General features: G+C 41.1%; 1 protein-coding gene across 1 annotated transcript; it reads left to right on the forward strand.

Annotated features, from left to right (window-relative positions):
* Positions 1–339: 339 nt before the first annotated feature.
* LOC144642915 (steryl-sulfatase-like) lies at positions 340–6,322 on the forward strand. Its single transcript, XM_078502019.1, has 3 exons — positions 340–840; positions 3,397–4,086; positions 5,139–6,322. Exons 1-3 carry the CDS (start codon positions 465–467, stop codon positions 5,771–5,773), a joined length of 1,701 nt encoding a protein of 566 aa, XP_078358145.1. The 5' UTR covers positions 340–464; the 3' UTR covers positions 5,774–6,322.
* The last annotated feature ends 5,450 nt before the right edge of the window (positions 6,323–11,772 follow it).

Here is an 11,772-nt window from a genome sequence, read left to right on the forward strand (position 1 = left end):
TCGTTTCTCTTAGCCGGCTTGGCACGAGAAAAAAAGGGCTGGGGAAGATAATTTTCGAATTTTTTTATTGTTTTGGAACAAAGAGTTCCTAAACGGAAGGAAAACGTAACGACTCTCTCATACATTCTTTTGAAACGTCGTGACTGCATACATGAAGACCGCAAGTCCTAGAATCTAGGACAGGAAATTCTGTGTCCCCAGAGCTCTTCGTTCCTCGTGCCAAGGCCCTGCCGGCTAAGAGAAACGAAAAGGGCTATGGGGACGAGAATGGGCTGTACATAGCGTTACCCACTCTTATACAACCGGGCTCAACAACCGGGCGGGGCTTTGGAGATCACATAGCGTGACGGTAACGCCATACTAATTCGTACCCAGGGAATTCACGACGTTCAACTCCAAGATGGCGGCTTAAAATTAGCGACTGCAGGTTGTCGCGACTGCAGACGTTTCCACTCCCTGTTACTATGTGTTATACTTGGTTTAAATTTTTGTTAACGTCTTCTGTGATCGGTCTAACATGTGCTAAACCAAACGTTCTTATATTTCTTGTGGATGACCTTGGAATCGGAGATGTGGGCTGCTTCGGTAATGGTACGATAAAAACACCGAACATTGATCGGCTAGCTGAAGAAGGAGCTCGCTTGCGACATGATGTCACGCCAGATTCTATCTGTACACCAAACAGGGCCGCATTTCTTACAGGAAGGTATCCCATCCGATCAGGACTTGCTTCAGAAAAAGGTCAATTAAGAGTGCTTGTTTTCACATCAGCATCTGGCGGTCTGCCTCAAAATGAAACCACATTTGCCGAGATTGCATCCGCTGCTGGCTACAGAACAGGTTGGTTTCTACAATTGCTATCTAACTATTGATTTTCCCCAAACACTCTTTTCTTGAACTGTTTTCTGGGAATTGTGATGAGACAGTGCATGTGCTGCATGACCTGGTGTTTAAGCTGACCATGAAGTTGCATCAGTCAATTTTTCCAGCAGTGCCCACCCCACCTCCCCCCCCCCCCCCCCGGCAACCGTGGGGCATTTGCTCATGTTGTCAGTCCCGGGGAGGGGTATTTGCATTTTTAGCGCGGCCCGGGGACTTGGCATTTGCACACCCCGGGGCAACCCCCGGGCATTTGACGAAACGAAACCAAAAGAAATTTTTTAAGCAGTTTTGTCTTATTTCGTTCAAACATATTAACATGAATGCCGAGAAGGATTGGAACAGTGGTTTTCAAAAGGATGACGACGATCGTAAAAAGGACGTTACAAAGTAGTATTCTCGTATAAAGTCTATAAAAAGTAAACGAACTGTGTCAGGGTAATGAACGTTTATTAAAGTTAAAAATCAGTTGTCATTCTATAGCAGTACTTGGTATTATTTTTATCGCTTATATTGAATACCAGGACCGAGCATTTTCCTACACCCAGGACAACCCCTGAGGGCATTTGAGACTTGTGACTTTGGTCACTGTATTGCATATGACAGAGATTCCCCCTTAAGGGATTCTGTTTCCAAGACGTTTGATCGAATGACTGACCCAACAAGGGTACAGAAGTCTATATAATATTTCAAAAGGTGTTCATGGTTGGATGATTTATTATGTTTGAAACAAATAGTGCAGTTCATTCGCTGTTTAACAAAACTATTCTGGAATACTAGGCGGCACACACTGAATATTTTGACTGTAACATGATTTGGCGTGTTATTCAAAGAAACATTTAAACAAATGAACAAAAACCGGAGGGAAGTAAACAACAAAAAGGCATAAAATAATGATGACTGACCGTATTTAACACAATGATTTATTTAAACTTTGCAGTGTTATTAAGTGAACTCTAATAGCCTAAGACTATTACTGTTGTCCTCGCACCCTCAGCATACTCAGACCTGTGGGAATAGTCTTTTTCTGGAAGTCTCTCTCAACTGGGGTTTGAGTTGAGGGTGACGAAATCAAATGGCTGTCATGTGACATTTGTATCAAGTAGCACTCTGCTTATTTTATTTTCTGTACATGTATACAGTCAACTCTCGCCTTGCAGACAACCCGCTATTGCGGACACTCGCTATTACGGACAAAATCCAGATCCCCGGCGAATAAGGTTTGACTGGAAATTACTCCCGCTATTAAGGACTTTCGCTATAACAGACAATAAACGACGCCCCGAGCTTGTTCGCTTTAACGAGAGTTGACTGTAGGCATTTTATATCAGGCAATGTGTTACAGAAATGACTTAATCCTTGCTCTTTTTTTATGTTAAACACTTGAGCTTTATGACCTGTGACTTGAGCTGACATAGACTTTCAAATTCCCCCAAACTTTCTCCAGTTTTTGAGCACAGACTCCATTTCTGTTTCTAAATAATAATCTGGCAAAATAGGTCCGTAATGCATGCAGCGAGCTAGACAATATGGGTCATCAGGTCAGTGATTGTCACAAGACAGCTGAAAGTCTAAATCGCCCAGTCAGAATGCTATATTTATTACTACCGGTAGTCCAAACTTTTCTAAGTATTGGACCAGGCAAAGATTCTACATCTCTTTTTTTTTTCTTAAAATAGTTATAATGTTGAGCAGGGATATATGCTGCAATGGTGAGAGATCCTGAGAATGCACACCTCCCACCAAATCGGGTTTGATTCCCAGAACAAGCACAGGGACGGGGGAGCCAGGGGGGGGGGGGGGGTTTCCCCCCCTTTTAAAAAAAAAAACCCCCCCATCCCCCCCCCCCCCAACATCATATGTGGGTTGAGCTTTGTTTCCTCCCTCCCCAAAAACCAATACTTTTAAGTTCCAACTGGATCATGAACAGTGAATGAAGAGCCACTGTGTGGAAATGCCACTGCAAATTCCCATGGATTTATTTTATTTATTTATTTATTTATTTTTATTTATTTATTTAATGTTGCTAGGGCATCCTGTGTTGCCGTCTGGCTTTTATGTGTCTTAGATAGCAAGGTCTTGACTATACTCAACAACAACTCAAAAATCCCCAGAGGGGAACTTGGGAATTCAAGTGACGGGAATGATCGAATGGGGGCAAAAATCAAGACCCAAAATAATCCCTAGGGCTTCCAATAAAACCCAAAAAATTCAGAAAGGGGGAATGATATAGCACAAAGAAAAACATCACTAAGTACAATGCCCGTTTGTACTTTATATTTGCAGTTTTAACTACACAGCCAAGGTGCTACTACAAATCTTTAGATTGTTTTTAAAATACCCCCAAAAAATCTCTACTTAGATCAAGCCACCCAAAAAAATACTTGCCAAATTTTCCTTCCCCCAAAAATCCCGCAATTGAAAATTTCAAACCCCAAAAATCCTTCAATCATCCCCTTCACTTGAAATCCCAAGTACACCATCTGAGCAAAAATCCAATACTTTTTTATTTTATAGGTATCATTGGAAAGTGGCATCTTGGTCTGCACTTGTCATCAAACTCTGATTTCCACTTTCATCCTCTGAAGCAAGGTTTCCATTACTTTTATGGTCTACCTCTCAGCAACAACAAATTTTGTGAACCTGGTCATTATATCATAGAAATATTTTATCCAGGGCTAAATCCAACCAACATACTAATTGCTGCAGTAATTATCGGATTGACACTGTACATTTTCTTCCTCACTGGCTTATTAAGCAGGTCTGCTTTTGTTTTTCTTTTAACAATAATTGTGTTAATTCCCCTTGCAATATCTGCTTGTCTCTTTATGATGGCACAATTTAACTGCTTTGTAATGAAGAACTATGATGTTGTTGAGCAGCCAACCATTTTTGAAAACTTGACAATGAGGTTTACAGATGAAGCAGTCAACTTTATCCGCACAAACAAAGACAGTCCCTTCCTGCTGTACATGTCCTTTGCTAAAGTACATGCACCTCTCTTTAATACACGGCCATTTGTCAATCACAGCATTCATGGTCGCTATGGTGATAATGTCGAGGAAATGGATTGGAGTGTAGGTCAGATCATGGCTGCTGTCGAGGAACTGGGTTTGAAGGAAAACACATTTGTTTACTTCACATCTGACAATGGTCCCCATTTAGAACATTCAATTAATGGAGGTTGGAGTGGAATTTACAAAGGAGGTAAGATGAAAAGAAAACGTTAAGACAGTTAGTATGTCACATGTTCAAGGAAGCATTGTTTTCTCCTCCTCTTCCTTCTTCTTCTTCTTCTTCTCCTTTTTCATCTCCTCCTTTCTTCTCCTCCTGCTCCTAATAACTTCTCCTCCTCCTCCTCCTCCTCCTCCTTCTTCTTCTTCCTCCTCCTTCTCTCCTCCTCCCCCCTCCTCCTCTTCATCCTCCTCCTTTTTCATCTCCTGCTTTCTTCTCCTCTTGCTCCTAATAACTTCTCCCCCTCCTCCTCCTCCCCTCCTCCTCCTCCTCCTCCTCCTCCTCCTTTTTCTTCTTCTTCTCCTCCTCCTAATACCTACTCCTCCTTCCTCTTTCTTCTCCTCCTCCTCCTCTTCATCCTCTTCCTTTTTCATCTCCTCCTTTCTTCTCCTCCTGCTCCTAATAACTTCTCCTCCTCCTCCTCCTTCTTCTTCTTCTTCTTCTTCTTCTTCTTCTCCTCCTCCTCCTCCTCCTTCCTCCTCCTCTGCCTCCTCATTCTTCTTAATCTTCTTCTTCTTCTTCTTCTTCTTCTTCTTCTTCTTCTTCTTCTTCTTCTTCTTCTTCACCTCCTCCTCCTCCTCCTTCTTCTTCTTCTTCTTCTTCTTCTTCTTGTTCTTCTTGTTCTCCTCCTCCTCTTCCTCTTCCTCAGACTTCTTCTTCTTCTTCTTCTTTTTCTTTTTCTTCTTCTTCTTCGTCTTCTTGTCCATGTGTGTTTGTCTGTCAGTCTGTTTGGGTATTTGGAGGGGTGTTTGGTTGGTTGTTTGGACACGAAAAATAATGCTGTCACACAAAGTTCATATGTTTATATTGCTGCTGGATTGTAAGAGGCTGTTTATGATAAAGTTCAGCCTTGTATAGTTTAATTTGTCTATTTCCACAAGAGATCGCTTGCATGTATGTGATAGGAAACTTCCTATTCAAGTAACTCTTGAATTCGAAATCCTCTTGCACTCCTTGCAGGCGCAGATAACTTACGGTTTGTGACAATTCTATAGCAGTGGTAATGTTTTGTATGCTCGTAACAGGCAAAGGACAATGTTGGGATGGTGGTGTTAGGATGCCTACAATAGCATCATGGCCAGGTCACATCCAAGCTGGAATCTCACTTGACGAGCTGACCAGTAACATGGACTTGTTACCCACAGTTGCCAAACTAACTGGTGCAGACCTTCCACAGGACCGAGTCATCGACGGAAAAGATCTCTTACCACTGCTGACTAATAAGACACAGCAGTCTTCTCATGAATTTATTTTCCATTACTGTGGTAATCAGGTCCATGCTGTCCGTTTTCGTCCAAAGAACAGTGACACTGTCTGGAAGGCGCATTTTATGACACCAAAATGGACTGAAGGAACTGAAAGTTGCATTGGAAAAGGCATTGTTTGTGGGTGCCATGGAAATCGTGTTAAGATCCAAGATCCTCCACTTCTTTATGACGTAACAAAAGATCCTTCAGAGAGCTCCCCTATTCCTTCCCACATGCCAGAGTACAAAGAAGTCATGGAATATATTTACCCTGCGCTCAAAGCACACAAAGAGGGCATTGAAAGTGTCCCTGGTCAGCTTGGAAGAAAGAACTTCTTTCATCCCTGGCTGCAAATGTGTTGTAACTTTCCTTTCTGTAGCTGTAAGGAAACTGGCAGAAAGCTTAAGCATTAACCCGCAAAGCAAATGAACGGAACAGTTATATTAATGATGCAAATTAGGGTTATACAATAACTGAGACAGTTCTCGGGCGGTCATTGGTCGAAAGATATAAAGTTGGTCAATGAGTGTATAGACCATAAAAAAACGCAACGTAAACCAAATTTCGAAAAACTTGATAAATTGTCGCGACTTTTCGAAAAAAAATCCGGTGAGTTGTGAAACGCCACCTGGAACATTTAGGACGAAATTTTGCACACATTTGGCCGCTTCAAGTAAAAATAAACGGCACGCAACGCATGCAGAGGCGATGACGTTTCCCAACTCCCAAGGGAATCTTAACAAATTTTCAGGAAATTTGTCAAAAAATTAACGTTAATAAAAATAGCTGACGACTTCTGTGTTGAACGATTATTCAACAAAGTTGCGTTACCTTATAGTATGACATCGGAATAACGATATACGATACAGTTCTCGCGAGCGACATAGGTCAAGGGCTGTTTCATAATTGCTTACACAGACCAACAAGACAGTCCCATTGTATTAAAAAAAGTAGAGATGTGATCATGTCTGTTGACTGAATTCAGTAGAACTCCTCAAATATAAAATTTGTCTCCTTCATTTACACTTTGCAGAAGTAACTTTCCAGAAGTATTTCCTTCGTGTTTTCGCAGCGATTTCTTGTTAAATTGATCTTCGTTCGCGTAACATTTATTCCTGTAGTGCATGCAGAAATCAAGCGTGAAGCCCTCAACTGCAAAAGACAACTCACACATGACAATCAAAGATGGCGGAACGAAAAAGAAAAAAACAAGAGTGCTTCTAGTTCCCAGTTCTCTTCGGTTTGATAATGGAGTAATTCTCACATTTTCACATGAATCCTTGATCGCTCTCCAGCATAAGGCGATTTGTCATGGCCTAAAAATGCGATCTTTCAAGCTGTCACACGCGTTGAGCATTAATCATATCAAAGTATCAACGAAGCTAATGCGCAGTATTTTACTTTGTAGAAGACGTATTTTTCACATGACCGACAAAGTTTATTTCGAGTGTGCACGTTGTTTGGGAATGTTGGTTTAAGAAGTTAAACCACTCTCGGTGCGATTTGCAATAATTTCTACAAAAATCTGTAAAAGCAACAGAATTGCTTCAATGTCAGCGCTAACCACGTTAAAATTTATTTAATTTGATGTTATACCCGATGAATTCTTGCTATGTGCGGCTGCCACAAAGTGGTTCCAACAGGTCACAGTTAGGCAGAAGCTTTTTCCAATCAGTTATCCCAACGTAATAGCTGGATTGGTAAACGGGGAGGGTAGCAAATAGAAGAATAAAATCAACCAACCAACCAACCAAAACTCAATACAATCGGCAAAAAAACGGCCGGTCAATAAATAAATACATGTAAATAAATAAATAAATAAATAAATGGAATAAAATGACTAGAGTGTAAATTAAGAGAGGGTTCAATAGCCTGTATGGCGGGACTTTCCATGGAAGCCTTGAAGTCATAGAGGTGTTGATCTTCAGAGGCAACTTGTGGCAATCTATTCCACGCTAATACAGACCTGATAATGAAACAGCAGCAATGCCGGTGTGAGTACGCAGGGCCGACGGCAAAATTCTGCATGGGTGGGTGAGAGTCAAGGGGGTCTGAGGCAATTTTTAAAAAATCGAGTTGTTGAAGTTCACATTTCCTGCATTCTGAGAGTGTCATTTTAACCCTCACTCTCCATTTTGGCGGACCTTTGTGGCCTGTGGAGGGGGGGACTGCAGACGCACCCATTGCCCCCCCCCCCCCCTGCCTACGGCCCTGGGACGGTCGGTTTAGGATTTATGCACATGTGCCGGTTTGGCTCTTGAAGAAAGCTACTTATATTTAATACAACAATACCTTGGTGTCCGAAATAAGTATCTAGCCCTGGGAAGCGAAAGGAAGCTAGACCTACCACTGTTGTCTGTGACCTACGCGCCTGATGGAAAACTTCAAGTGAATTGCAAGTCGAAAGGTTACAGATTTTAATTAAAAAGGTGAAATACGAGTATTGAGAGCTGATTCTGAACCATCTCAGATAACCTGGTACAATCAGGATATAGTGTTGTGTTGTTTCCATATGTTTCAGCAGTCAACGAAAAAGGAACGAACTACGGATAGGTTTAACTCCGTCAAAATGCATATGTTTTTGCTTCCATGGATTTCCCTTATGTTGACTGTGACGCAAGTGTCTGCCAAAAGTATAAATGGAGACACAAACAATTCGTTACAATCGGTAAGTTACTTTCTGTTTTCATTCTTATAATGTCTTTACTTTGAATGTGTTCTAACTTCATGATTTACAACGCACACCTGAGAACCTGCTTTCTGTTTAAAGTGCCTATGAAGTAAAAAATAACTTTGCTCAATTTGCTTGTTTATGTCTTAGTTAGCACGAATATGCGTGTTTAAGATATCAAAAGCGCTTTTTTCTAGTATTTTTTGAGCCTCGAAGTTTGGATTTCGCAATTTGAAGTGGGTCCTTTTCACGCGCGGCCAAACGCTCCGGTTTCACCGGAAATGACGTACTTAGTGGTTCTAAAGACACCAGGATTATGGCGTAAAGAGAGCAAAGAGGGCTGGCGAAAGCTATATTTCGGCTTTTGAGTCAAACAAAGGCAATTGCACAAACGAAACTGCATCAAATACACTTATTTCCTTTGGTGAAGCTTCGCAGAGTAAATAGAAGCGAAATTTCCATGTGTATAGTAAAGCTATTCGTTCTGATGAAAACGCAAGAAGAAACGAATTCTGTTCCGTCGGCAGTTCAAGGATCGCTGTTCTCAGCAAAAGCTCTTCCTTGCCACAAATGAAACGATAAAGTCATGAAGCGAAGAGGAAATTTATCAAAAGAGTTATCTCTGTAAAGGATATGGTGGTCTCTCTATATCATTCTGCCCTGAAAAGCCGAAGAAAGATTTAGCAGTCGCGCCAGGAGTTTACAATATGTTACACAGCTGGGTACAGTATGCGTGTTATTCTTTTATTATGAGACTTCGTTCCTCAAAATTTAATTTGTATGGTTAGTAGATCGTTTTATCATTCGTAAGGTAGCAGTCGTTTCCTTTCCCAAACACTTGAAACGATCGATCGCCAGACGCAAACGAATGCATCTGTGAAAGAAGCAAAAATATGGAATGTAAATTCGACTTGAGTGAGTTAGAAATGCTTGTTTGTTTTCAAGTAGCGCGCTTCGAATGTTGTCATTTACGTCTGCATTTCCGGTAGTATTCTATGGCGAATGTACTTTTAAACAATACACTGAGATCTTGCAAAATCTTGGACAAATTTTACGGCTGCCTTCGCCGGAATTATTTGCTGATAAACACGCACTGTAATCAGGATTTATCGTAACCGGATAAAGAAGTCGACGGTTGAAAATATACCGTAGAGCTAACGAACCATAAAGAGCAACAACTGCAGTTCTGTTCATTCTTGAAGAGGAAATTTTTGGTTTCGTTCAAGTCAAAAAGTGCTAATCTTGAGTTTGAAGAAGTCAGTGTTATCTTGCCGTGTTGTCAAGTTTAATTATGTCACTCTCACGCTTCGGAGAAATATGTCAGTCCACTGTACTTTCCCACACAAGAACACAATCAAAATGAAAGCGAGCAAATGATCGCTACTTGTATTAAAATCACCAAATCGTTATATAATACCGAATAACCACCGGGATAGGCGTACCGTAACCTGAATTTACACATTCGACAAGCAAGCAACCTCGGCGCGGCAAGCAGCGCTCGTGTCAATTCCGAAGCACATTGCGACACTGCGAAACCACTCACAAAATCAAAGCCCGTCGAAGGCGTCGATGTATGTGCTTTTGGAAACAATAAAAATTCTAGTTATCCATTTTTTATAGGGAATTTCTCATTTGAATCTGCTTCGCCGAACTTCGATCGTCCTCGTCGACCAGCGCTTGTGTGAAAGAGCGCTTGATCGGCTTGCGGCGGTTGGACAGGTCCAACTAGCTATTTCAGTCCATTTAGTGTCACGATATTTCGTTGTGCGATTCATTTCTGCTAGAAACCCGCTCTGCCAAGTCCGCAGATGGCAACATATCGTTCTTGTCGGACAAGATTTCGATTTATCAACGAAAAAGCAGCAACAATCTCAGCTGAAGTAGTGAACTTCACTGTGTATCAACAAAATCTAAGTGTAAACTGATCCGTGGAACCACTAACTACGTCATTCGAGCCAAATTCGTGTCCAGTCTCCGGACCCACTGTTTTGTCTTACCGAGGGCACTTTAGGCGGCAAAAAGTCCGATTTCTCTCTCTTTGACATTATTCTTTTTTTAACTTTTCGGAAAGTAGACATAATAAGCTACCAAAAAAAGCAAAAAAGTTTTTTACTTCATAGGCACTTTAAGTGCCTATGAAGTAAAAAATAACTTTGCTCAATTTGCTTGTTTATGTCTTAGTTAGCACGAATATGCGTGTTTAAGATATCAAAAGCGCTTTTTTCTAGTATTTTTTGAGCCTCGAAGTTTGGATTTCGCAATTTGAAGTGGGTCCTTTTCACGCGCGGCCAAACGCTCCGGTTTCACCGGAAATGACGTACTTAGTGGTTCTAAAGACACCAGGATTATGGCGTAAAGAGAGCAAAGAGGGCTGGCGAAAGCTATATTTCGGCTTTTGAGTCAAACAAAGGCAATTGCACAAACGAAACTGCATCAAATACACTTATTTCCTTTGGTGAAGCTTCGCAGAGTAAATAGAAGCGAAATTTCCATGTGTATAGTAAAGCTATTCGTTCTGATGAAAACGCAAGAAGAAACGAATTCTGTTCCGTCGGCAGTTCAAGGATCGCTGTTCTCAGCAAAAGCTCTTCCTTGCCACAAATGAAACGATAAAGTCATGAAGCGAAGAGGAAATTTATCAAAAGAGTTATCTCTGTAAAGGATATGGTGGTCTCTCTATATCATTCTGCCCTGAAAAGCCGAAGAAAGATTTAGCAGTCGCGCCAGGAGTTTACAATATGTTACACAGCTGGGTACAGTATGCGTGTTATTCTTTTATTATGAGACTTCGTTCCTCAAAATTTAATTTGTATGGTTAGTAGATCGTTTTATCATTCGTAAGGTAGCAGTCGTTTCCTTTCCCAAACACTTGAAACGATCGATCGCCAGACGCAAACGAATGCATCTGTGAAAGAAGCAAAAATATGGAATGTAAATTCGACTTGAGTGAGTTAGAAATGCTTGTTTGTTTTCAAGTAGCGCGCTTCGAATGTTGTCATTTACGTCTGCATTTCCGGTAGTATTCTATGGCGAATGTACTTTTAAACAATACACTGAGATCTTGCAAAATCTTGGACAAATTTTACGGCTGCCTTCGCCGGAATTATTTGCTGATAAACACGCACTGTAATCAGGATTTATCGTAACCGGATAAAGAAGTCGACGGTTGAAAATATACCGTAGAGCTAACGAACCATAAAGAGCAACAACTGCAGTTCTGTTCATTCTTGAAGAGGAAATTTTTGGTTTCGTTCAAGTCAAAAAGTGCTAATCTTGAGTTTGAAGAAGTCAGTGTTATCTTGCCGTGTTGTCAAGTTTAATTATGTCACTCTCACGCTTCGGAGAAATATGTCAGTCCACTGTACTTTCCCACACAAGAACACAATCAAAATGAAAGCGAGCAAATGATCGCTACTTGTATTAAAATCACCAAATCGTTATATAATACCGAATAACCACCGGGATAGGCGTACCGTAACCTGAATTTACACATTCGACAAGCAAGCAACCTCGGCGCGGCAAGCAGCGCTCGTGTCAATTCCGAAGCACATTGCGACACTGCGAAACCACTCACAAAATCAAAGCCCGTCGAAGGCGTCGATGTATGTGCTTTTGGAAACAATAAAAATTCTAGTTATCCATTTTTTATAGGGAATTTCTCATTTGAATCTGCTTCGCCGAACTTCGATCGTCCTCGTCGACCAGCGCTTGTGTGAAACAAATTATCAAATGATGAATTTT

Source organism: Oculina patagonica, chromosome 2, assembly GCF_052425735.1.
Source record: "Oculina patagonica isolate OP01 chromosome 2, crgOcupat, whole genome shotgun sequence".
NCBI classification, from domain to species: Eukaryota; Metazoa; Cnidaria; class Anthozoa; order Scleractinia; family Oculinidae; genus Oculina; species Oculina patagonica.